Genomic DNA, 26,965 nt, shown 5'->3' on the forward strand with positions numbered 1-26,965 from the left:
TCTCCAAGGCACAGAAGCCCCTCTGGGGAAACGTGGCGTTTCCTCATCCCCTCCTGTCGCACCGGCACAAAACGGGAATGGCAAAACAAGTCACAAAGGCCACGCCAAGACCAAAGCGTTTGGGTAAAAATATATTTCCTCTCCCCTCTTGGAGCGTTGGCCCTATTTGTATATGGCATCTAAATAATATAAAAGAAATAACTGAGCTTATGCTATGAAGGTTATTATTCCATTTGTAATTCAAAACCGGAATTATTTTAACATCAAATAAAGTGACAATATCTAACAGATGCATACATATCATTTGCATTAACACTGTATGGAGGTTACACAGTTATTCAGTTACAAACATGGGTTATTTTCAAACAGCAAGCTAAGAAAAGTTCTACATCTACAGTTTAAGGCAATCAGGATATTAAAAATGCATACAAATACAATATTTCTACCGCTGTTCACAGCTTCGTTTTCCCTTAATTAAAAAAAACCCTTCATATTTGTACACTTCCGTGCTGACACACGCCGACGAGAGCGTCACGGGTGTCGTACACCGCGGACGCAACCGGGGTCCCCGGAGAAGAGACAGACACGTGCTCTTCTAACCTCTTAGAAGGGCAAACGGCCACTGGATTCAACTGGCCGTTTCTGATATGATCACACACAAAAAGACATTTCCATTCTCTCTTGGTCCTTTCAGGAGAAGCAGAAGGACGGCACTGCTCGTGTCAAACCAAGACATGGTTGAAGGGAGACACAAGGACACGGATCTCCTCGAGGGAATTCCCAGCTGCCCAAAGCTCGCCGAGGGGCTGACACCAGCCACACTTTTCAGGCTGCAGAGGAGCCTGGGGTGGGTGCCAGGCGCTGCTGTCCCCCTCCCTCCCCAGCAGCACGCACCCCACAAGAGATGCCAAGCGATGCAGTTAAGGATCACGCGCTCCAAGGGCACCTTCCTACGTGCTGCCCTCCTGGAGAGCAACTGTGCGACCCCGGTGAGGTTTTGGGGGAACGAATCCTGATTCATCTCCCCCTTTTGGCCTGACTGCTGGACACCTGCGCTCCCACCTCGACAGAGCAATCGCAGCCCCTCTCAGCACCCTGGATCTCCTCTGTTTTCCCAAGCAGGGATTCGTTCCGTGCCCTGGGAATGCCATCATCCCACAAACATATGTCTTGGTGTGCTGTCTTGCTCCTTTTCGTGATTCTAAGGCGTGAAACACGACTTGTCAGTGTTAAATCGCGAAGCGGATTTACCGATGCCACTTGTACGTAAGCGGACTTAAAGAGTCTCCCTCCCCAGAAACACACAACTGGTTTCACACCAGTAACGAGGCAGGAAGGGCGAGTTCCTTACTGCTGTACTTGCATGCAAAGGTGAAAGCACATCCAACTAGATTTGAGTGTATCCTTTACTCCATGCACAATTAAGGGCTACTGTGGAAAAAGGCATCAGTAAAAAAAAAAAGAAAGAAGTGCAGCAGTAACAACCTAAACATGGCCCAAGGGTTTAAGGAGAAAAAAAAAAAGTCATTACTATCTCCTTTGGAAAAAAACCCAAAACAATACCTTTAACTTGTGCAAGTTTATGGTTTACTCCCCGTTTCTCCAAAACAGCTTGCTTTTTGCTGGAGAAAGAAACTCAACCAAAACTACATTAAAGCACTTGGTCACAGCTTTCTGCCAAAAAGAAAAAAAAAACAAACTATAAGATACAGCCAGACTCAGCTGACTTCCCCTGCCAAACATCCCTTGAAGGGCTGTAAAATAAAGCAGGACAAATAAATGTTAATTATTTCTGCCACTTGGCACAAAACGCTGGTAATTAAAACGAGGACATGCACAGAGACAGCTGAAGCAAAGCATATTGCCACAAGCATTCCATGATGTGCATATGATGCAACTGTAAAAAAAAAAAACCATGCCAAAAACCAAACTTGTTCCTTGATGACTCAAGATTTTAAAGCTGGGTTTGCCAGAAGCCAGAAAAACCCACATGGTTTCACTCTTCCAACAACCCCCAGCAAACCTATTTAATCTGACACAAAGTGCATCGTGGCTGATGAGACCAGGAGGTGCAGTTTAAAATAATAAAAAAAAACCACCACACACAAAAAAAAACATAAAAAAAAAAAGGCTCAACTAATTTATTTTCAGCCTTTTTATCTCCAGTCAATTTTTGCTGTCTGTCCAAGACATCACATTTAGATATCCCTCCTCCCAAAAGCCATGTTTAAGCAGTGAAAGTTAAAAAGCAAGATGACCCAAAAACTAGCTCCTCAACACATTTCCCAATCCAACACTTCAGAAAAGGTGGGAATTCTGCCTTTTTTTTTTTTCCCCCCAGAAGGACAAGAAATTCCATCCCAGAAACAAGCAAAGAACTACAGAGCATGACACTTAGGTGGAAAGAGTTACTTTTAAGAGTGCTTTAAAGAAACAAACAGGAGACTACCTAGCTAGGAGCAGTGGAAAAGTTGGCTGTACATCGACAGAAGAGACAGAAATCCAGAAGTCAGAGGATAAACATGGCTCGCCACTTCTTGGGAAGGAAGGGAAAGACTGTCCAAAAAGCAATGGCATAAAACCCACACGTTAAACAGACCAATTTCCACGCCCTGCTGGCCACAGAGCGAGGCCTGGCTGATGCTCAATCCCCTCTGCACTTCATGGGACATCCCTAGGGCAGGAGGGTTGGTGGGGAACATGGAGAACGTACGTCGGTGCCTTCTCTCCCGTGACATCAAATTCTGGATCCCAGAGCTTTCCAAGTCTGTGTTTAATACGATCAGGAACCCTCCCCAAGGCTCTAAGAGAATGTTGAGGGCAACGTCTTGCCCATGCCCAGACATTTGATTCCCTAAGGGTTGCTAAGTGTCACCAAGACCAGGCAAAGTGACTATTTTTAGGTGAGGTTTCTAAGGTTATGGTCTGCCTAGTCACACATGGAGAGCAGTACTGAGAAACCATCCTTCTCCCAGGCACTGGCGGCGCCGTTCCGTTCCCACCGCCGCGTTCAGCCGGTAGCTACAACGCTCAACGGAAAGGGTGGCTGGAAAAACATCCCAGCACGTGACAAGAAATCCAAGGCAACTAGGATCATCGAGTCAGGCAACAAAAACAGGGAGGAATCAAAACCATCATGCAAATGTAATGGCATGCAAGGTCAGTTAGACTTTTGTTATCTACACACACACCCCCCCTCCCTTCTCCCCCAACAGCAGGACACTCGTGTTGCTCCAACACATGAGCTCTTGAAAGAACACGGGTCGGACTCAACTCCACCTGCTGATGTCCAGCCCTGACTCTCAGTTCCAATTTGGGGCTGTAAATGATTTACTGCTGCTGGTTTTGACCAGAAGAATACATGGTACCTTGCCCCTCCACCCACCCCTGAACTTCCAGTTGTATACAGCCCTGTACCCAGTCCTTCCTTCTTGGTCCCACTATGTTATTAGATGAGTTAATAGTTATTTGTGTTACAAAATAAAAAAGGAAAATAAAAAAAGAAAGACAACAGATGGCAGAGACACATTACTGCAAAAGCAGGTGAATGCAGGAACATCCTTGGCTTGACAGGCTTTATGTGAAGCTTGCACTGCAAGTTAAAAAAAGAACAAAAAACAAAAGACATTAGCAATAATAGAACCCAAAATGGCAAAAAAAAAAAAAATTAAAGAAAGCTGGGAGAGCCGACACCAGCAACCCGCTCTGGTGGGTGTGCATGCAGATGGAACATGGAATTAAAAAGAAATTAACCCTCAAGGCTGGGCTCTTCTCGAGCCCACAAAAAGCAAAAACAAAATGAAAAACCGCGGGGGCAAAACTACCCAACAACCAAGCCCTAAGTTGGTCAAGGTCACGGTCTGTATGTGGCTGGTGTCTTGAAGCTCAGTTTTTTCCAAACATGCGTGGCTGGGGGTATGGTTGCAGGTGTCCCCTTGGGATCATTTTATTTTACACCAAAGCTCTTGAAGAAGGCTTTGTGCTCGGCGCTGACCCAAACTGGGGTCTCTCAGACCGGGGCACCGTGGTGTCCGCCAGCGCTTCAGCACACGTTGGTTTTTGGACCCAAGTCAGAGCCTTCAGACACCAACAAAAGCCACTTTTTACCAGGTGTTGGACCAGGCCCTGACATCCATGTTATAGCTGTGTGTTAGAGCTCAGGGACTGCTTTGGGCTCATGATAGCCAGACCAGTCACGTCGGACTGGGAACTATTAGACAGAAAAGAAACTGGGAAAAAAAAAAATATATTCATCTGGTTTTCAGAAGGAGCTTGAAATAAACAGAAACAAGAGCCCACAGATGGTCCCAGCTCCTGGGAGGCTTCAGGATGAGCAAGTAACACAACAGCACGTGTTGAGGCATGCATGTGGCCATCCACCAACCAACAGGCAAGCACCAGAAGGCTATTTGCTGCTCCCATTTGGTTCTGCTGAGCCCATTGCCAAGAACCATCTCCAGATTGCATAGGGTTGAAGCACAGTCTCATCCCAAAATTACAGCAAGGGCTTCATAAGTACGCTCAGCCCCATGTTCTGGAAAGTACTTGAGTACACATCTATTCTACAGCCACACGCCATTGAGGTACATGGATGTGCTGTCCTGAAAACAGCACACTTAGGGCATCAGGCCAGGGCTGCAACAATTTTAGATGAAAAAAGCATAAGCTACAGGAATCTGAGAAATGGACTACAAAAAAAAGGTATAAAAAGACAAGTTGCTCCTACAGGAACGGTCTGGAAATCAAGAGGGCCAAGTTCTCCCTCATGGGGTTAGGCCAGCAGCAGAATTCGCCCTGAGCCTTCCCTCTGGCTCGCACAGCACAGTGGATAGGCTCTGTTGTTCAAGTTGGAGAAATCTAACCCCATCTTGAGCAAAAAGCATTCCCGTGAACTACTGGCTGGGGAGGCAACAAGGATCACGCATGGCAAGGATTTCCTCTGCCAACTGCTCAAGAACCACCGCAGTCCATGTCAGCACAGAGAAAGGTTGAAAGCCTTCCCTATAAATGGCACCTTTCCCTTAGAGTGCAAGGAGAAACGTAAAGCCTTTGCAAAAACCAAGGTGTGCTACAAGGCAGAAGCACCAGCATTTCCCTTTCAAGGCTCCGTTAGTAATTCCGACACCGAAGAACAACTCAAGTAGTTACAGCACCTGGTGTGGAGCGACACTGAAAGGACACGCTCAAACACGGGCGTGCTCCTCACGACTGGATTTCTGTGGATGCCTCAGCGAAGCAGAAACTGTGTTGGTCGCTGGAAGCATCCACGTATCACACCCACCACCACGTGCGTGTGCCAGCCAACTTCACTGAAGCCAACAGGAGCTAACAGTGACCACCCAAAACTACAAAACTCCCCAGACCATTAGACACCGCACTGGTCTTGTATCTAAGAGGTGAAAAAACTGACTGCAGTATTCTTAAAAAGATCCAGCTACCAACTCTGTTGAAGAGTTAAGAAAAAGGGTCTTCAAAATTGTTCTATTCTTTTTAGGAAAGGAGTCACCATGCCTGAATCGCGAGGTGAGAGAAGACCATCCCATCGACAGGCATCATCGTGGCACGGTGTTTCAGCACGCTTGGACGTTAGCTGCCCACACCTACTGTTCCTACAGCTTGCTCATCAGGCTGTAAGGACTTCCTGGCCCATGCAGCACAAGAGTACCCTATAGATTTCAGCGGGTGCCCCAGGTCAGCTTCTCAGTTAGCATAAAGCAGCACGGCTCCACAGGAGCTACATCAATTTACATCAGCTGAGGAACTGGCCCCTTGGCCCTCCCCAGGCAAGCCAGGGCCAGAAGCAACACATGACCAGTACCAAACCAGCAGTAGAGACTGGGGACATGCAGTGAGCGTCAGCGTATCTTCCCGAAGTAGAAAAATATAGTAGTATATATGGAACACAACAGAACCTCACAGGCTCACGCTGTGAGACAGCTCCGACAGGGCTGAAGTTCACAGGTCAGCAAGGGGGGCAGGACTGTCTATACCACATCCCTGCCAGCATTTGGGTTCTTCTAACAACCCCAGCTTGGCGTTCATCGCGCTGGTTCCTCTGCTGGACTCCGTTAAGGAACGCATCCTTCACCACCAGGTATTGAGAGGTGTGGAAGGGCCCTTTTTGTGTGTGGGATAAAGAAGAGTTTTCCACCACCGTCTTGACAGCTTGCCCAATTGCAGTTATCGACTAGTGCCGTCATCACAGATGACCCAGAAAGGACTCGCACGAGTATTCCCTTACTGGATACGGAAAAAGTGGATGGAAATGACAACAGGAGGGTCAGAGCAGCCTTGCTGCGCCATACAAATGAGCCACACTCAGCCTACTGAACCTCTGCAGGGTTTGTCTGGCTTCACTGGACGTACCACACCTAAGGAGACCTTGTGTTCTGGTTTTGAAAGCACAGTGAAGTCACCGGTATCATGTAAAACATGGGGGTCTCTCGCACTAATAGCAGGCTAAGCGTAGCTATCTCCAAGTACAAGCTGCAAGGAGGAGGGTACGTCCATTTGGATCCATCTAGAGCTTCAGGTTTTCAGCAGAGCTCTGCCAACACTCAACTCTGAGCCCAAGTCAAAGGCAACGTTCCTCCAGTTTCAACGGAAGCAGTAAGGTCCAAACCGAGCCCATCTGAAAAATCCTGCCTCCAAATACTGACCACGGGACAGACTCCGTCTGCAGACACACTTGGTGCCTACTAGGTTGCTGGAATCTCGGAGTACTGGAGGGTACAAGGTGATTCTCCCAGCATATGAAGATCAACCAGTAGCAAACAGCCCCATTATCTTGACTAAAAAGTATGGATTTCTTAGCTTATCATGTCAAATCGACACCACCACAAATGCCATTTACCTGCAATTATGGTACCATAGTAATTTGTGTTCTTTAAGAAAAAACAAAAAAACCCCAAAACTTCTTGTCTTTGAAGCAAGCTTCCAAGTGTTCTCTTTTGGCAGTAGCATTTCCCATGTGAAAATAACATGGTGGTTTTCTTTCTAATCTACTTCTACTTACAACTATAACCTTAAGTAATTAGGAACTGGAGACTGCTCTTGGGTGAAAGAAAGGACGGGTAGAGACCCCCTTAAGAGTTTTGGCTCAGGCAGATAAAACTGAGTCCAGAACCTTCCAGAGATGTTCCAGAAGATGCTGGACAGATCACAAGTAACGTCTCTACCATCTGATTGCTCTCCCATACCAGTCAGACAAAATTTGAAGATACTCTTGTAGAGAAAAATTAAGATCATGTCCCTGGCCCACCCTTTAGAAAAAAATATTTTATTTGATCAGACTGATAAAAGCCCAGTTTCCAGTCTGGTAATGGGGAAAAGCAAATACAGACATGCAGCAAGAAATGAAGAACAACTCCCAAACTGTAACAAATGCTACAAAGGACGTGGGTGACATCCGCTTACTTTTTCTTGTCCTTGTCTTTCTTGGTTTGTTGAGAACCTGCCTGCTGAGCCTGTGACTGTAATAGCTGAGCTGCTGCCTTCTTCTTTTGAAAGTTGTTCAGCTCTTCCTCAAGTTCCTTCTTTTTGTCTTCCACTTTTTTCTTCTCTTCTTGGTGAGTCCTCTTTAGGTGGTCAAACTTTTCGTGAAGCTGCCGGGACAGAAACGACGAGAATTGGAGTGTAAGAGAAGAACCTTCCACCCTGATTACTGGTACCAATGCCTGAAGCTGTTCTGCTGGCACCGAGGCCTCACTGCATTATTAACAAGTCATTGGCCTGTCCCAAGCATGTCTGGCTTTGTGCCAAAAGCCCTGCAATTAACACACACTTGCACCGACAGACAGCACGAATTTAAGTTGCTGTAGAAACATGACAGGTCTCTGGACTCTTCCAAACCCTCACGTTCCATCCCTCATTGCTTTGCACCTAGGGGACTTGCTCATGCTTGTGCAACAGAAGGGAACGTGGCCATCCAGGGCAATGTGCTTCTCTGGGGCTCTTCTCTGTACCCCTGTAGAAGTACATGCTCCTCCATGAGGCCCAAGGAACAGCTCCCTCCCCTAGCAGGACACCTACCTTTTCTCTGTCCCACAGTAATGGGTGCCAACCTACACGCACCGAGTAAATCACGGTAGGTCAGGTCTGCCCCATCCCTCTACAGCTATGCTCAGTGGGACTTACTGCCCTGGGGCACGTCCTTACCTACTTACTGAAAGTCTCCAGGTAGGTGTGACTGCTCAAGGGCAGCGCTGGCTATACCTCAGCTGAAGATCCACTGCCAACCAACATGACGTTGAGTAGCAAACATTCTCTCCTCTGGGTGGGACTGAAGAGGTGGGAGCACAGGGAGGACTCCCACCGCACAGCAAGGCTGGCATTTCTCTGGGGTATGTAGCCACAGCCGCTGTTATCATCACACTGCAGCACCTCCCACTCACTCCACAGTATACATCCTCCTCCAGCTGCCCAAAACCAGGGAATCCTCCTGCTCCATCTTACAGGCACAGCAAAGGGGCAGAGGACTTGCCCAATGAGGTGACGCCACAAGTGATGGCAGGACTGGGAACTGAGCTCGTACCTGCTTCTTGAGACTGTTCATGCACAAGTATCTTTGCAGGCTTCGTGTTGCAATTTGGATGCTCACCTTCCCAGGGTTCTCTTGGAGAAGTCCCAGCCTAAACCCTCACACGCAGCCCTCTGAGTTACAATATACTCACATCTTTCTCTGCTTCCTTCAACTCCGCTTCCTTCTCCTTCACTCGCATGACGAACATCTGCCTCATTTCGTCCTCCTTCTTCTGAAGTTCACCCAGGAATTCGTTCCTCTTGGCTTCATAAGTCTCTTGGAGACTGCCAAAAACACACAAAAAAAACAACAGTCAGAGCTGTGTTTCAAGCCCAGTCATCATTTTCCAGCCTTGGGTGATATTACTGCAGGGTGCTGTCACCAAACATCGTCAGAGGTCGCTGACTGCAAGAGGCATGACCACCTCCACCGAAACCAGTCCTGGCTTGCTAGGTGGCAGCAGCGGGAGACAAATGGGCAAGTGAAAAGGAGCACGCTGCTCAGGATCCTACAAATCACTTAGCAGGCAGGATGACCACCCTTGAAAACCAACAGCCATGACCTCAGCAGCTACAGCAATCCCTGATGCTCCCACGGCTTGTCATCTGCTGGAGTCACACCTCCTCACTTCTCCCACCGTCTGTCCTCAGTCTCTTCGCTTGGAGTGCAAGATTTGGGGAACAGAGATGGGCGTACCAGAGGGCAAAACCTGCCTTTGTGCAGGTCGTGAAGCATGACACCAACACAAAACTAATTTTCACCACTTTTATTTAGATAAAGCCACGTTGGGAGATCTCTCTTTCTCCTCGAGCTGTGGAGGGAGGCGAAGCCTTTGCGACCGAGCAGCAGCGTTCCCGCTCTGAAGAACCACAAGACTGGATTCCTTCATTCCTTTATTCCCCCTCTACTTCTTGGCATTCCTTCATTTCCCCAACACTGAGATACCACAGCAAACATCTGGGACACAAAATATGTCGTCCATGCACCTCTGAGATTTTCGGAGCCTCCTAGGAACTCGGAACGCCAAATTCCTCTTCGTTTTATTCCTTAAATGGATTTGGATACTTCAGCCATAATGATAGTGTGGGAATGATAACTATTTCCCCCAAGATGCTTTTTAGAAAATGCCTTTTTTTAAATAAAAACGCCCCTGACATGACACAGATCAGTTGCATCCCTGTGCCTAAGGAACACATTAACCATTGGGTTGGTGGAACATCTTAATCCCATTAAAGCCAACCTTCTGCCTTTCCTGGCAAAAAGTAAGCAGTTTGGAGGGTTTTTTTTTTTTTGCTTGGTTTTGTTCTTTGGTGGTTACGGTTTTTTTTGGGGGGGGGGGGTTGGATTGGGATGTTGAGCTGGGCAGCAAGTCAATTGGATTTAACACTGCTCATTGATGGGCACTTCAGCGGCCCCCTAAAACACTCCACAGGCAGGATGCCCGGAACTGCTCTTGCACAGCACTGGCCACCCTGGAGAAATTACACCATTCCAGCTGCCCACAGCAGCTTCCTACACATTGAAGCAAAAATTCTGATTCTAAAAATGACAAAAACTTTTTCATGGGAGAACAGGACAAGAGGCATCTTGGGATTAAGAAGATGAAATCAAGAACCAGACCACTTGCAGCAGATGGCCATCAGGAGACTTGGATCAAATGTTTGCTAAAATTCAATCTTGGATTTAATCCTCTGACTGTGGACATTGAAACTTAAACTCAGAAATCCTTCTGAAGGGCCTGGCTAGAGCCTAGGAAAACCCTGAGGGCAGATGAGCAAAAACTCCATCTGCAATTAGTGCCACGCTATCCTAGGGAGCAGCAGAGCCTTACGGACCGAAACGAAAACTCTGCACGCTGCGATTCGTATCCTCTATAGCAAACCATTTCCTGCCAAGCTCGTTTCCAGAAACACAACGTGGGGTGATGGGCAAGCAGGATAAGGCTGGCAGGAGCGTGCTGTTAAATCATCCCAAGGTTCAACGCTAATCCCAGCTTCAAGCTTCAAAACCTACCACTAACCGAAAGCCACAAAGCTCAGTTCTCTACTGACGTGACTCTGACATCCAGAGAAGCCAAGTTCTCAGAGGAACTGGCCCGGCAACTCCAGGCTGCACACAAAAAAGCCCCACTTAGAGCCCTAAGGAATAACAGTCCAAACCAACTGGGATCCCTGCAGCTTCTCACAGACCAAGATGACGAGGGAATTTTGAAGTATGCAAACATACCAAGCTAGATTACAAGAGTAACTCGATTCCCCAACACACACCCACGCACTTAATGATGCCCTTGCGCACAACTTGATATATAAAAAAAAAAAATTGGAGAAAATAAACCAGAGCTGCAGCGAAACCAGTTCGCAACAGGCACAGGACAGCAGAAGGGTCTCCGTGCAACAGAGGACCCCACTTCAGGGAGCAGGTACCTACAGGGCACTGGTGCTCCCTCCTCACCTCCCACAGCTTGGATGAGCGGCAGGGGCTCTGCCAGCAAGGTGGGTGTCTCAGCCAGGACCAGCCTCCCTTTTTCACCCGTCGTGCAAGCGCCTGCACAGCACCAAGGGTTTGCTGGGGTCTCCTCCCCTACTCTTCCTGAGATTTGCAAAAGGCTCCCTGCTCCCAGCTGATGAGCGACAGTCCCTGTGGCTCCCGGGGCCCAGACCCGAGGGAAGGGTATGCTTTGATCCCTGGCCTCAGAAGGAAGAACAGCAAGAACCAAACCTCCTGTTTTCCTCGTTTCAGATATACATCAGCCCCGGCCAAACAGCTTGGGATCATGGGTTTTGTTTGTTTATTGGAGGGAGGAGGCAGCCAGAGCCAACTGCTCTCAACTAGCATGGACCAGATGGAGAAATTCTGTACGTTTTCATTTCCTTTCTACTTATAGCTTGGTCAAAAGAGGCCTCGTGTACAGGAAGCAATGGAAATTCCTCAGATTCCTCCAAGGGAAGGGCTGAGTCCATCGTAAGGCATTGCTCTCCAGAAAGGAAATCCAATCGAGTTTCCCACTTGGGCTTAGTAACAGCACTGGGCTCCACCGATTTCTGTGCTGCAAAAGAAACGCAGCTGCCGAAAATCAGCAAGTCACAACTGAAACCCTGAACTGATGCAAACTCCGAGCTGGAGCGCAGACCTTGCCTGGCTCTCCATGGAGTGCTGTTTTCCAGCAGCACCAACGCAAGGCCCCCCACTCTGCCTTCTGCTCTGGAGCCCACCCGGTTTTTCCGTGGTGAGGATGACACATGAAGCATGGCTATGGTGATGGTGCACCAATTCCTGACGTGTTATGGGGGTAAAGCCCCTTCGGTGCACGTTTCAGTCCGTCCGCCTTCTCCTGGGGCAGAGAGGAGCGTGGGATGCTGCTAAGGCAGCGGATGCAATTGTTGGGGAAAAGTTGGGGAGGAATGGGAAACAGGAAATGAAAGGGTAAAACAAACACTCCCTCCCCAATTCCCACACAGCTGTTGTCCCTGGCTCATGACGTGGGCTTCAGACCAATAAAGCTGTCAGACAGCATAAACTCTGTATTTAGTAGAAAGCCAAACCTCAAGCTCAGACCACAGCACCCTCTTTACACCGCACCTTGGACCAGCTGTGATAAGGGGTCACCGAGAACGTTTATCCCAGGATCTCCGCTTTGGCAACCAGTTATACCTCAGCCCACGAGTCACCTTCATCTCAGCATGGACACAGCTGCACTTGGAGCCCAGCAATTTCAAGTGGCCCTGACCTGCAGTCAAGCAAGCTGGCTCTGAGTCTGCAGAGGAGGAATGAGGGTATCACCTGATCATCTCAAACCCTGCCCTTCTCCATCAGCAAGAAGTGCCAGGAACAATTTCTGAAGTGATTAACCCACTCACTATTCAACAGATTCACTCAAGTCTCCATGAAGCTCATAACACTGCCAGGAGGAAGATGAGCACAAGCTCCACTTAAGACTGGCCAGTTGACAGGTTTCAGGAAAGCAAGAGTAAGGGTGGAGGGAAAAAAAAATTTAAAAATCAAATTCCCAACCCAAAAATGAGATTTCCTCAGCTTGAAAAAAAATGACAAATGACAATCAACAAAATGACTTTTCAGCGCTGGCTGCCAGACAACAGGTAGGAGATAGACTCAAAGACAAGTGGTTCTGAGTGAGGGCCAGCAGCTTCTCTTGGACACGGCAGAGCAAGGAATGCTCAGAGAAGGGTGCAAAGAAAACCAGTACAACTTAAGCAACAGGGTGCAGATAGATCCATGGACGTGTGCTTCTTCTTTGAGAGTTGTAGAACACTGGAACAGGTTGCCCAGAGAGGTGGTGGATGCTCCATCCCTGGAGACATTCAAGGCCAGGTTGGACGAGGCCCTGAGCAACCTGATCTAGTTGGAGATATCCCTGTTCCTTGCAGGGGGGTTGGACTAGGTAAGCTTTGAAGGTCCCTTCCAGCCCTAACCATTCTATGATTCCTCCGCAGCTTTCCAGGTTCATCTGAAACGAGCCATATTCTGCCCTCAGACTATGTTGTGCAGGTTCTAGAAAGCCTGTATGGCCCTGCTGCAGGCATTTTCAAAATGTTCAAGCAAGAACTTGGTTTCTCAGCCACCCAAAGCTTTTGCAGTGCTTCTCCAGTACAAATCCTACGCCCTGAGGGCATCACTACATTGCACAAGGTTTTCCTCCCCAGCCACCCTTTACATCTCAGCTGCTATAGGTGACCACGGCTATTCCCTCCCTGGCTCTTGCAAACATTGCCAACCCCGAAGCCTCCAAGCTCTCTGGTTTTACAAGGCTGGAGTTATCCTTTCCTACCTGAAAGGCTTGCTGTCCGGATCCGTGTCCTTGAATCCCATCTCTTCAAGTTTGCAGCGCCTGTACAGCTCGTAGTGCCGGGTGTGCGTCTGCTCTCTCAGGTCCTCCATATTCACTCGGATCAGCATCTCCCGCAGCTTCACAAAGTCACAGTGATTTTCATTTTCAACTGCCAAAGAGACAGAGCACCCAAAGGGAGAACGTTAAACCCAGGAGGAGCCAGGTCCTCCCTTTCTCTGGACCCGTGCCCCAGTTTAGCAAGGCTGAGAGGTCTTCAGGTGCACAAGCAGAGCTCCAAGTCAGCCTGCACCTAAACACCTTGCTGAACCAGGGGTGAGACCATCCCACCCCAACACACGGGCATCAGTTCAAGGCCTTTCATTGGATTTCCAAGATCTCCGTGCTGCCCATCTGTCACAGAGCTCCTGCTTCTCCATGCGCTTCTGCACCAGCGAGGTGACGGTCCGTGTGCACGCAGCATTTCACTTCCCACTCAAATCCACTCTAAATCCAAGTCATGGACAGGGGTCCAGGCAGCCACAGGGTCTCAGTTCGTAGCAGTGGTGAACAGAAAGGTTAGGAGAAGATCCTATCAGAGCTGCTCTTACCCTTTCCACGCCAGCTAACCTTACGACGGAGCCCTGGACGCCTGCTCCTGGCACTGAAGGGAGGCATCACGTGGAGTGTAACACAGCTTCCCAGAAGAACTTCTGTTCAGAGCAGGGTCTGGGGCCACGGCCAGCCCCTGGGTGAGCAACCTGTTCAGCTGCAAAGGGTCTGCGGCCAGAAGGCTGCACGCTTCAGCGCAGGCAACCAGTTTGGGTACGCTTACAAAGAGTGCAAGTTGTCTCTTTAGGATGCAGCAGCAAGCAGCGGGCATCGCTGCTGCTCACAGACAACTGTGCAGCATGCCTCCGGGGACACGGCGGAGCCCTCCAGCTGCTCCCCTTCAGACCAGACCAGCTGTCTCTGCAAAGGGGCAGTTCAGGGCCAGATCTTCAAAGTCTCTCTACCACCCAACTACATCTCTTTGACTATCTGGTCCTAGTTTCCTGGGAACAGCAAGAACCCAGCAGGATATGTGTCAAGCCCAAGACTTCCCAAACATACCAACCTCTTTGCTAATTGTGACTTATTCCCAGTATTATCCTCTGGTTTACACAGCTGAAGACAGTTAAGTCTGAAGCTGCTTCAGGGTCAGTTTGTCTTACTGAGAAAAACTCCTGAGTTTTGCAGAACTGCCCTGCCAATTCTCCCCTGCAGCTCGCTGGACCCTTCTCCAACTGGATACGCAGCCGAAGCCACAAGCAGACAGACCACCACCGTCTCAACCCTGCACTTCTCGGCACTGGTTGGGAAAGCAAAGACGAGTCCTATCTCTGGCAGCTTCTGTACTGCCTGGATTGCAAACACAGCCCCTGACCAAACTCTGCTCTCCAACCAAGAGGAGCTTTTGGTTGACTCCATGGGGCATCGGGTACTTCAGCTGCACGTCCACAGATTACAGTACCAGGACAACACATAGCACGTGTTGAATTAGTTCTGCTCCCACTTCAAGTTGAGAGGGCACAGCACATGCTGACCTCCCCGGAAAATCCCTCAGCTCCACGGATGCATCCAGGCTTGCATGCAAGATCCAAACTCAACCCACTCAGGTGTCCAGGTCTTCCCTATTGCTCGTGATTTTTTGCTGGCAGAAAAGCGCAAGAAACTGAGAATGGAGATTTCAGTTTTGGGTTTTTTTAAGCTAGTTGGTTAGCATCTAGTAATGTTATCCTGCTCTTTCCCAAAGCCGATGGCTACGTTGACATCCCCACCCTCCCGCCAAACCCCCTCCACGTCTAGACCTAGGTTGCAAAGCCCTGGTTTTAAGAGGAAGTCTTAGAGTTGTTATCTTGCTTTCTCCCAACAGATCTTGATAAGGACCATCCAGGCACCAAAGCACCTTACACAAGAATGAGACAGGATGACAAGGCCTGATTTGTGCTTTTGGTAACATACCTTGCACGACACCCCAAGGGTACTGCCTGGCTTTTGCCATCTTATTGCCGATCTTCACTTCTTCAGTGCTGCCAACTACAGCAAAAGGAAGGTGGACCTACAAAAGCAAAGGGACAATAAGGTTAGGGATTTCCTTTGTTTCCTTGCCAGGGATTGTTTCTGAAGAAAGCTGTTTACTGTGGCAGCTCTACTGGAATTCAAATGCTTAAACGTCTTCGCAATTCATCTGGTGTTTTAGAAAGAGCAACAGGACAGTCTGGATGAGAAACCTGCTCAGGCTTCAAGTTCAAAATTCTCAAGTCTAAAAATACAAGAGATGTACATGTTTTTCACGTAATTAGAAAGAATGACTCTCTTAAGCACAGTAGTCTTAGAAACTGGAATTGAATTTGAACACTGAAGAAAACCAACTGTCAAACACTGAAAAAGAATAACAAGTACATCCTCTGAAGGAAGACACACTAAAAAATTCAGGGGGTTTATGCTGGTAGAAATAACTTCCAATGCTTCCTCTTTAAAAAGGGGAAGCTGTGAGCATGGGGAAAGGCAGAGTTGACCCAGCCCTGGGCTGCTGTGTCTGAGTCACCCAGCTCTGCTACATCCCGGTCTCTCCATGGGTGTGGTGGTGACAAACTGGGATGTACTCCCAGAAGCGTAGCTGGAGCCAGGAGGGAGCTGGACACTGCCGCCAGCCCACCCCCGCGGTGCTCTCCCTGCCTTAATGGCATCCAGAAGGGCTGGGGGCAAGCTCTGGGAGGGGGTGCTGGGTCAGCCAAGCCGTGGTCACAGGCTGGGTGGGAGGGGAAGAAGCCAAGTGGCAGAGGAGACGTGATGAACTGGCAAAGGACTTTCCCAGCAGCCGGGCTGCACTGGAGGAAGACTAAACGCACGTGGCACAAGCTGCGCCCTAGTAGAGCCATGTCTCTTCTCTGGCCAGCTTCTCCCTGCTGAGAACACAACACAGTCAGGGAAAAGAGAGGCAATATAGAGGTCTGGAGAGGGTCTGATATCCAGCCCGATGTGACAATTGCCAATCTACAAGCTGTTGTGCAGGGAAACTCACAAAAGTCTTCCAGTTGTAAGGAAACAGCTTAATCTTGATGCCTCCGTTCCCTGTAAAAACGCAGATAATTGAACTTCATGCTTGCCCCTGCTTTTGAGTGCACTTGCTTTGGGGTTGGCACGTCCTCTTGGGCTTTCCACGCCTCACTGAAGCCACTCAAGGGCCCTGTCAGCACTGCTGCAACGCACGTCACTGCCAAAAACCCCGAGCTCTGGTTCTTCCCCTTGCGCTCCAAGTCAGGCCCATGGGAAAGAGTTGTTTCCCCTCTGGAAACCCCACTGAAACGTGTGGTCTACCCTAGCCCAGTTTGCCCTCAAATCCCAGCCCTATTGCTAGAGGAAAGGGAAGGAGGTGGAAGCCAGAGCCCTTGCTGCTGGTAGCCACCGGCTCCACCGAAAGCTGGAACATCACTGAGGATGCCCCCGCTCCCACCGGAAAGTGAAACAAAGGCAGAAGTGAATCACCCCCCACTAAGTGACAACTGGTGGTTTGGGACAGGAAACCCAAACTCCAGCCCTCTGCCCTGACCACGTCAGGTCCCTGCCTCCCATCCTCTTCCTTTCCGAGACGGGAATACTGCAACAGGCGAAGGATATGAGGAGAATCGTTCACCATACAATGAAGTATAGCAGGCCAAGCAGCCCACGTGTGACAGGTACCTCCAGCTCCAAAAGCCTTCTGGCCAGTCTGATACCTGTGCTTAGACTGCAGTTTCCTAGCCAAAAGAAACATGGCACAAGGTGCCCTACCATCAAAGGTGGGCCCACGCCAACCAAGGCTCCCCCCAAAAAAACATACACTCATCGTAGCATTTATCTCAGCCACTGTCTCTTCGTCCGTTGGGAACTGGTAGATCTGGACGCCGTTGCTGACCAGCTCGCTCATGATTTTACTCTTGAACTTGTGCAACTCGTTTTTGGCAATGGTGTCAGCCTTGGCAATGATGGGAATGATGTTCACCTGCAAGACAAAGACAGCATCTCCAAATATAGGACTGTCCATGTTGCATCACCGAGAGAGGACGGGGAGCAGTACTGCAGCAACGGCCCTGTAAGCTGACAGCATCACTGCCTTCGACAGGAATTCCGCGCAGCAGCCATGATGGCCTTAAAAAGGAATCAAATGCAACTTGGCAATATACTATTTCCTGTCTTTGCCCTATTCCCCTCCTCATCCTAATCGGCTGGACAGGAAACGCTGTCATACGTGATTATAAACTGTTCCAAAAAAAAAGAAAAAAAGGAAATGACCATCTAGGCACTTCTCCTCCACGCTGCAGCGGGCTGGATGACCTCAAGAGAGACACTCAGACAACAGCCTCTCCCGGGCGTTTGCTCGGGTGTCGTTACTGGGGCCCTCAGGCGGGCAGCAGTGCTGCTGCTACCCCGCTGCAGGTGGAAGCCCATGGTCCATGTCCCACCACGCAACACAGGGTGAGGGTTGGCAGCAACAGGCACGCTTCCTCCACCTGTGTGCCCTCACACGCTCCTGTCCCCCGCTGTACTGCTCTCAAGAGCATTAAGACAATCATCCAAGAGAATGACATGATGGGTTTAACAAAGAAATTCAAGCCAAGTTGCTGACTCTCCTCCCTAAGCAGGCTGTTTGCAGCACTGGCAGCAGGAGGGCAAACAGCAGCACCAGGTAGGACCTGAGGGCAGATAGCATGGCACCCTCGGTGTCGCTGAGCAGACTGATGCACCGCGAGCATCATAAAGCGTCCGCTTTGGTGGTGGGAGAGGGCACGGATGCTTTAGGATGAGGAATCCTGCTTTGTTTCCCTTTCTGCGCCCTCCAGATGGAGAATTTCTCCTTTGGTCTTGCAGGATTTGCCTTTCCTTGCACCAGCAGCTAGAAATTGTAGTGAGGAAGATGTTGATATTGAACTACATAAAGGGATTTCAACTACAGTACTTGAAAATCCTCTTCTATTACATCGCTTCATTCCGTTCAGAGGATGGCCTGGAAATATTCAGTCCCCCATTTGCTGAACCAACGCCAATTAGCTCATTTTGGGTAGATCTCCATAACCATATTTTAAGTCAAACAGGGCAGGGATACTTCTCCATCACTGCATAAAACCCAATCGATAGGCCACTCTAGGAACGAAAGAACCATTGTCATCATTTATCTTGTGCAGAATCAGGAGCCAATAAGTCAAAGGTGCAACGTGGACTGATTTAAACTGCTTCATCATGATGTAAAGCTCAGTTTGAACACCCAGGTTTTACATTTCTAACGTAGTTATTTTCCCTAGAAGAAAAGAGATGCAATCTCCTTGCAAGTATCTAGCAGAACACCATGGTTTAAACCAAGCTTGGTTCCCGTTCTTGCTAGTCATGAGGGTAAATGAAAAAGCACATGCTGAGCAACATGTTTACTCAGATTGTTCTTGTTTATCAAATTATGGTTAGAAGAACACTACGGTTGCCACAGAAGATCAAAACACTGTTTGTGTCTAGCTGGATGCAGTCAGAGCACGCAGACACAGCATTTACCTGTTTCTCCACTGATGAGTAAGATGACCTAAAGTGTTTAGATGTACTTCTCATCTCACACACGCTTACCAAATCAGGTTTTGTACAAGAACCCAATTCATCTGTTGGACAAAGCGAAACAGAGATGGCAACCATGTCTTTGCGTGCTAGAACTAGCGGGGTCCAACCTCTCGTTTTTATTCATGCACTTAAAGAGGAAAACACATCCCTCTCACTTTTTCAACAGCCAACTGATCTTTCAGTTGTAAACAAATCTATCACTGAACTTGGCTGAGTGAAGCCACAGAAACACAAGATGATCTGTGGTCTCCTAACGCGTCCTCTTAAGTACAGCTCCGTGCTCTCAGGTCACTAACTTTATAGAACAGCTGCGGAGCAAGAGGCCGAGTTTCATAATCCCAGATGGGACTGGAAGAAGGTAGGAGCTCAAACTCTTAAAGAATCTCTGCAGCATATCAATTAGTGAGTAATGACCCATTCCAGCAGCTAGCCCAAGGTAAACTTTTCCCACGGCCCCTCTGCAATTCCCTGCTGCTAAAAACAGACAGCGTTTTGCTGAGCAGGTTTAACTACGCCCGCGGCAAGATCACAAAAGAACTCGTAGGGCCACACGAGGGTCGTAACACGAGCAGCAAGTACCTTACTGTCGAGCTTCTTCATAGTCACCAAGTCTAGGGACTTGAGCGAGTGTCCGGTTGGCGCAATGAAATAGAGGCAGGCGTGGATTCTGGTGTCGTGGTAGTTGAACAGGGACCGTTTGATCTTCAGCTCTTCTTGCAAGTAGGCTTCGAACTGCGCGTCGATGTACTCTACTATAGGCTTGTAGCTGAAGAGAGAAAACAGGGCACAGAGAAAACCAGGGCATTCACTGCTGGGACAACGCAGGTCACCGGTCGGCACGCAGGAAGCATCATGGGTGCTCTGCATGTCCCGAGACAAGCACTGCTCTCGGGTCCCCCCCACCCAACCTAGAGCCCCTCCTTAGCGAGTGTGCCTTCCCACTTGGTGCACAGGGAGAGTGTTACAGGCATAGTAGCGAGATGAAGTGGCAGAGGACCTGGACTTCTGGTGCATGGAAACCACCCAAGGCTGCTCCTCTGAACAAAAAGAGTCTATTTGCCAGTCTCTCCAGTTAAAGTCTGAGCTGCTGCTCTGCCAACGTCACCGAGAACAATCCGATCAAAGAAAATTGAAACATCAAACTGCCACCTACCTACCACCCTAGCTTGTCCAGAAGCTTCTTTGTCATTTGAAAGGGAGAAGAGATGCACCAGGGGATAAAAGCAACTTTTCAGGAATCGAAGCCTATGAGCAAAGCTCAGGACACAACTGCACTGTCTGTGTGCTTTGGGAAGGACCATTCTGATGAAGGAAACAGGCTGGTGCAGCGTAACATGCCCTGATCCGACCAACTGATTGTGCTTCTGGAAAGAGAAATTTTCAGCTTGTTCCTCCCTCCACCACAGGCAGCCTCAGGACCTGCAGCCCAAAGAAGCTCTTGAAGGAGGGCACTGAGACCAGGGCAGCCAGCCAACACTGTCACTGCCTGCAGCACTGCTGTTAATGCCCTCCCTCGAAAGCAGCTGGGAAGGGGAAATCAAGCCATCAGGAGGTGTCAGGTCCTCCAGAAACACCCTTCCAACAGGCAGCCAGCCAGGCTCTGCTGTGGCCCCTCTGCTCCAGAGTGCAGCTGTTTGAGCAGTTACTCAAAGCCCTTGGTGAAGCGGAGCAGACTCTTGCTTGGTTTAACAAGCGAGAGCTGTAGCACAATTTCGGAAATTCTGCCTCTTGACTACAAGACCTCAAAAACTTCAGACAGAGGCATGTTGCAAAGAGGACTCAGACCAGGAGCACAGAGAAAAACCCACCCACTGTGGCCACATGTGTCAAGACACAGCAGGACAAAGGCTGTCCCTAAGCCCTGCTGCCCTGTGGCTGCCCGAGAGGGAAGTCAGAGAGGCTTCACCACCCATACTGCTGGCTCCTCTTCTCTGCTGAACGAAGCAAATGCAAAGTGACCCGGCAGTAACAAGCTGCAGAGCATCCCCGCTCTGAGCACCTGCTCCTCCTCTGAGCAGCTTTTCTTCTCGCCAGAGAGCATATGGCAGCGCCTGACATGCAGCGCCGTCCCTCCAGCCAGCACGTGCCTCTCACCATCTTGGCTCCGTGGTGTTACCCGGGAGCAAGAGCCACACGGCACGGGCAATGGTTGCTTTTTGGTGTCAGGTCAAGCAGCAAGCAAGCATTACAGGAATGAAGCGTTGTTAAAACCTTTTCAAATGATTTACAGAGTTTTCCTGACGGGACAGGAAGCAGAACCTGCTTGATCTCCACGCTAACGGGGATCTCAGTGGACACTCATCACGAAGATGATCTGAGGGCTGGAGCACCTCTGCTATGAAGACAGGCTGAGAGAGTTGGGGCTGTTCAGCCTGGAGAAGAGAAGCTCCGGGGTGATCTTATTGCAGCTTTCCAGTACCTAAAGGGGCTACAGGAAAGCTGGAGAGGGATTTTTTACAAGGGCATGTTGTGACAGGACAAGGGGCAATGGATTTAAACTGAAAGAGGGCAGATTTAGGTAAGATAGAAGGAAGAAATTCTTTACATGGAGGATGGTGAGGCACTGGAACAGGTTACCCAGAGAAGTTGTGGATGCCCCATCCCTGGAGGTGTTCAAGGCCAGGTTGGATGAGGCTTTGGGCAACCTGGTGCAGTGGAGGATTTCCCTGCCCATGGCAAGGGGGTTGGAACTAGATGATCTTTGAGGCCCCTTCCAACCCTAACCATTTTATGATTCTATGAAACTTGGATGTTAAGCTAATGCTGTCCGTCTACCTAGTGCCCCAAGAGCTTTTGGTCAGCACACATGCTGCCAGCCAGCGTGCCCTCACTCGGTAAGGTGCAGAGAAGATGGTAAATAACCCTCCAGAAGGAGCTGGGATTACTGCAACGAGGGAACGTGTGGCTCTAAGACAAAGAGCATTAAGTGGCCTATTAGCTATGATCACAGCAGGACGAGTTTTAACACTACAGCAAAAGTCCATATGGACAAACACAAGGGATGGCGTAGGCTGCCCGGAATATTAACTTCATGCGCGTAACACGAAAATCAGCACCCAGGTGCAACGTTGAAGCAAAACGCGCTTCGACTTGACCGCTGCAGGATGGTGTGAACAGGTACTATGATCCTAAAAGATGCAATTTAATTGCAATGTGAACTCATGCTTTCAAACATTGACATGTTTCAACTCCAGCAGAGACTTCAAATAAGCCGCGCAGAAGCACAGTTTGAGTTCTGTAGCCTAGTGGATCTATTTGTTCTTCAGTTTCTCAACACTTGTACCTGTCTCATGGGGTGAGTGATGGTAGCTGCCTCGCCTGGACCAGGAAACACCCCCAGGAACAGCGAGGGACCTCCTCCTCGCACAGGATCAAGGCACTTCTCATCTCCGAGCACATCAACACAAGGATTCCTTCTCCTGACAGAAATAAATTTACCTGTCATCTTTGTTAATCTGATCACCAAATCCGACCGTGTCGACAATAGTCAGCTTCAGACGGACGTTACTCTCCTGGAGCTCGTAACTCCTGGCTTTCAATCTCACGCCAGGCTCGTTGTGCGTCGCGGGTTCGCTTTCAAACTTGGTATTGAACAGAGTGTCCATCAAGGTAGACTTGCCGATGCCGGTTTCACCTGAGCAGACAAAGGCAGCGTTAGCATGGTCCGATGGCTCCTCCTCAGCTCATTCTCAGACACACTCACCAGGCTACGGAGTTATTCCGCTTGGCTAGCAGTGGAATTAGGCTACGTGCTCGTGGCTAAGCAAAATAATCCCTGCAGGAACAGATGTCTTTTAAGACAGTCCCCATCTTTAGTGATCCCCCAGGACTGAAATAGGGACTTGGTGGACACTGGGAGGTGACAGCAGCTCTGCCTTCTGCTGGTGAGCTCCGACTCATTTTCTCCGCAGGTCACACCGCCTGGGTCTCCGCAGCACTCCTTGGGGACACATCCAATGAAAGGACCACACGCTGGGGATGCTCATCTGAAATGAGCCCCTGCTACGAGAAAGCTGCTGCCCTGACAGACATCAAGATAAATCAAATGCCTTCAGAGCTACGAGTCGTCACCCGCTGGTGAAGAGCTACGCTGCCGGGCTGGGAATGGCACGAGAAATTTATGGGCTGGGTATCCATGGGAGGTGTACCCCAACTGCAGTTAAGAACACCAAAAGTAGCATCACCAGAGATAATAAACACCCCTGACCTCAAGGATTTTTCGTTATTTTGGGAAAGGAAAGGGGCTTGTTTCCCCCCCACACACAGAGAGGCACCCAGTCTTCTCCAGTAATACCACTGTTAACTGCTTCTCATGGCAAACGGAGGAATTGAAGAGGCTGAGGCTTATGAGATTCCCTGATGAGAAGGTACTAAACTGGAAGGAAGCAAAGGGGGAAAAAAATAAGGAAAAAACCCAAACCAATAATAAAACCACAACAGTTTTAAAAACTGCTACGTAGACATTTGCCGAGTGAGCCCTCTCCACGGAGCAAGGAACGGACTTTTGTGATGAACCAGCAAATGCCTGCTGCTGCTAGAACCCTGCTCCTGGACTTCCTACACCAGCAGCACAAGAGAAACAAATAATCCCTTCTTTCCTAGAAAACCATTTGCTTCCAGCAGTCTCAGCTGTTGCCCACGGCTCTGACATGGGTATGACCTGAGCAGGGATGTAGGCTCTGGCTGCCTTCTGCTCGGTGGCGTGAAGAGCCCCAACCTCCCACCTCACAAGCAACGTCTGTATTCAGGACAGCAAGAAGGTGTTCTTAAACCAGAAATACTTAATTCTCTTTTTAATAGTGAAGGCTAAGTCCTAGTTCTGATACGACGTACTTCACAGAAGCTGTAAATTTTCTCAACTCTGAATTGGATTCTCAAGGAGATACCTGATTCTCTACACGTTTTTACGTTCGGTTTTTGTTTTTTTCAGCTCAGTTTCCATTCCTCTTCCAAGAGGATCACAAAAAACTCATAGTGAAACTTGGACAACAAAAACTTGAGACGGGGAAATACATAACCTTTTTAAAAATCTCGAATAGCACACTGCTTAAATCCCAACTTTTAACACTGTAACAGGATCACTAATCCCCAGTGCAATTAGGAAGGTGGATGAAAGCATTTGCCTAAATCCCATTTTTAAGTCAAAAGTGTTTGCTTAGCAATTACATTTCCAAAGTGCTACTCATGCTGTGAGCAGGGGGTGGGCTGAGGTTACATCCCAAAGTTGCTCCAGTCGACGAGATGCTGTGATTTCGTACAGACCTCCTGGACTGTGGTGTGCAGCTCTGGCATTTGCAGGTCGGGCTTGTGAAGAGGTCCCACCCTGACCTCTCAACCCCCCCAAAAATCCTACGTAGAAGCGAATAACTGGAAAGCAATGCAAAATACCAGGTGGGAGAGGGGAGCCTGCCTCCGAGATGGCCCTCAAGCATCTCTCTGGGCTGTACACAGCACTCCTGGCGTGGCAATCTCTCAAAATATGCAAAACCTCCACTTTGAGGACCTCGAAAGAACCCTACAGTGTTTGAGTCCAGAGAAACAAATACCTCTACTCAGCAGCTGCCTGTTCCTCTGTGATACTCGACAGTTCATTTTGCTGCCTTGGACTTGGACCATTTTCATGCTAAGGTCAGGAAGGCAAGCGATCACGTAAAGCCCAGTAAAATAATTAGGCAGAGATACATTTCTTGCATCTTTCCTACCCCTGGGAAGCTGCAGGACATAAAGCAAGCTTTTAAATAAGAAAGAACAAATGAAAAAGGGGCAAGACAGAAAGTATACGTGACATTAGAGCTCAAAATCTAGGACCACATAGGAGCACAACCCAACGTGGAATGATCAGTCCTAAGCTGGACAGCACAGTGAGCTCCTGATGGGCATGTGGTGCTGCGGCACGCTGCGCTAGACGGGCTCCGCGGCGTTTTATCCATGCACACCACCATGAAAAGCCTCACGTTACAATGTCCAAGTTACTTGTGTCCCTGCTCAAATCACGATTTCCAAGTGTTGTTTTGTGGTTTATTTTTTTTTAAAGGGGAAGATTTCTATTCCTTGCACAACTACATCAATTGGTGTGAGATTTTCATTTGAGGCCAAATATGGTTGTTCAGCACATTTTGAAGAAAAGAGTTGGATCAAATTGCTATGTTAATGGAGACATATCAAGTCATGCTAAGAGAAGAATATTTACCGCCAGAGAAAAAGGCAATTAATTGATGCCATTTTGATCAAAGAGCTGCCTGCTAATCAAGATGTTCCCTGCAGAATTATAAATGCTTTCATGCTGCTAGGAGAGTCATGGTGAGGGTGGGTAGCTCGAGTGTGCAGAAGTGCAACTATTGTCTTATCTCCTCCTTTGACATGCACAGCTACAGAGAGGAGTCTAGCTGGTTTGCCAGATTTCTTTTCACACGGCTCACCCTGCACCACAAACAGAAATTTGCAACTTGCTGTAGAAAATCTCAGTCAGAGGGTTGTGGGTTTTTTCCAGCTAATTCATGTAACTAATTGGAAGGAACAATTTTCCCTTCTTACAGGTTTAAATGGACAAATGAATACAAAGAAAGTTTGCAGGCTCCTCTGCCGAACGGAGCATAACCCACCACTTTTGATGACTCACACCCCCACATTCTGGGGGCATCTTAAAGAGGTCCACCAACAGGTCAAAGCTGTTTGGCACTCGACTCCCAGGGGCTGAGCAATGGGTTTCTGATTGCGTGGCACCCGTACCAGTGCCAAGGCAGCAAGCACCTCTCTAGAGCCAAGAGAAGGAGTCACCTCCCCGGGTTTCACCCTCCGAACAATTTGGGAAAAGTGAGACCATAAAACCAACTTGCAGCACCCAGATTAAATAGAGCAGAGAACAGGTGACAGGCTTCCTTCTCAAGTACATCATTTGGAGACTAAAAATGGCATCGTTTCCAACTGGAGAATCTAAGAATATAACGAGAGAAGCAGGCAAAGCCTGGAAGGGAAAGAAAGCAATTTACTGAGACACAGCCTCTGTGCCCAACCCAGAGAAAAGCAGATTTAAGTTAATATTCTTGTAAAAACACAGTTCCCAAGTTAGCTCGGTTTCCTTACGGGCAGTCTTTGGGGAAGGCAGAACCGCAGGACTATGGGAAGGGTAGATTTTTAACACCTAGAAATTTCCATGTTTTGACTGAGCGGATGGGATAGACAAAAAGGAATAGGGAGATAATAGATTTCACCCTGGAAAAGCTCTGGGAAAAAACTATCACTTCCCTGCCGCTATGGTCCCCACTGGCTCCCGTCTTACCCTTTGCCAGATGGAGAAGGTGCTAACTCCTGGATACACGTGCACCCCTTGGACAAGCTGACCGTCCAGCAGCACAGGATGACTTACCCACGCAGAGGATGTTGAAGCAGAAGCCCTGCGATGTCGACTTGTTGACCAGCTGATCGGGGAGGCTGTCGAAGCCCACATGGCCAGAGAGGGACAGATTCCTAAGGTCATCGCTCTGTAAGACCAAGGGGAAAAAAAAAAAAAAGGCATTTAACAGAGCTGCAACATCCCTGCCAGGGAAGAAAACTCTGCCTAGTCCCCTCAGAACTGTGTAATGACACAAGTTTTTGGGACAGAGGATCTTTCTGTCTTGGGTCTGCTCCCAAACGTGCTCTCCTTGCACTTCTATCCAGCTCTCTGATGTGAGGTTCAGCAGCTCAAGCGTCCCCAACCCCAAGGCATGCCAACACCACTAGACTGTTTTTCCACGACCGCGATTAATAAACCATCATTCTGTAGCAAATTGCCAACACTCAAACACCATTTCTGAGGCCTCAGCATCACCTGTCTCCAGGGTTACTCAAAAATTGTTGAGGTGGACACCTGGAAGAGACATAGAACATGGTCATAGCTGCAAGCAGATCAATTCCTGTTAAACTGCTCAAGTACTGAGTCCACAGTACCGCTGTATGGCAGAAACCAGCCAGTGTTCCCTTTTGAGACTCCTCCAGCAGCACGGGAGCTTCCCCAAAGCACCCAGCAAGCCCAACTCTCCCAAACAGCACAAAGA

General features: G+C 48.9%; 1 protein-coding gene across 1 annotated transcript; it reads right to left on the reverse strand.

Moving 5' to 3' along the window:
* Positions 1-7,412: 7,412 nt before the first annotated feature.
* Positions 7,413-26,410, reverse strand: SEPTIN11 (septin 11). The gene is made up of 8 exons (XM_009983002.2): positions 26,296-26,410; positions 22,368-22,563; positions 19,509-19,695; positions 17,170-17,331; positions 15,309-15,405; positions 13,308-13,476; positions 8,673-8,805; positions 7,413-7,604 (listed from the first exon to the last, which is right to left on the reverse strand). Exons 2-8 carry the CDS (start codon positions 22,532-22,534, stop codon positions 7,413-7,415), a joined length of 1,107 nt encoding a protein of 368 aa, XP_009981304.1. The 5' UTR covers positions 22,535-22,563; positions 26,296-26,410.
* Positions 26,411-26,965: the final 555 nt, after the last annotated feature.

This window comes from Tauraco erythrolophus, chromosome 5 (assembly GCF_009769465.1).
Source record: "Tauraco erythrolophus isolate bTauEry1 chromosome 5, bTauEry1.pri, whole genome shotgun sequence".
NCBI lineage: Eukaryota > Metazoa > Chordata > Aves > Musophagiformes > Musophagidae > Tauraco > Tauraco erythrolophus.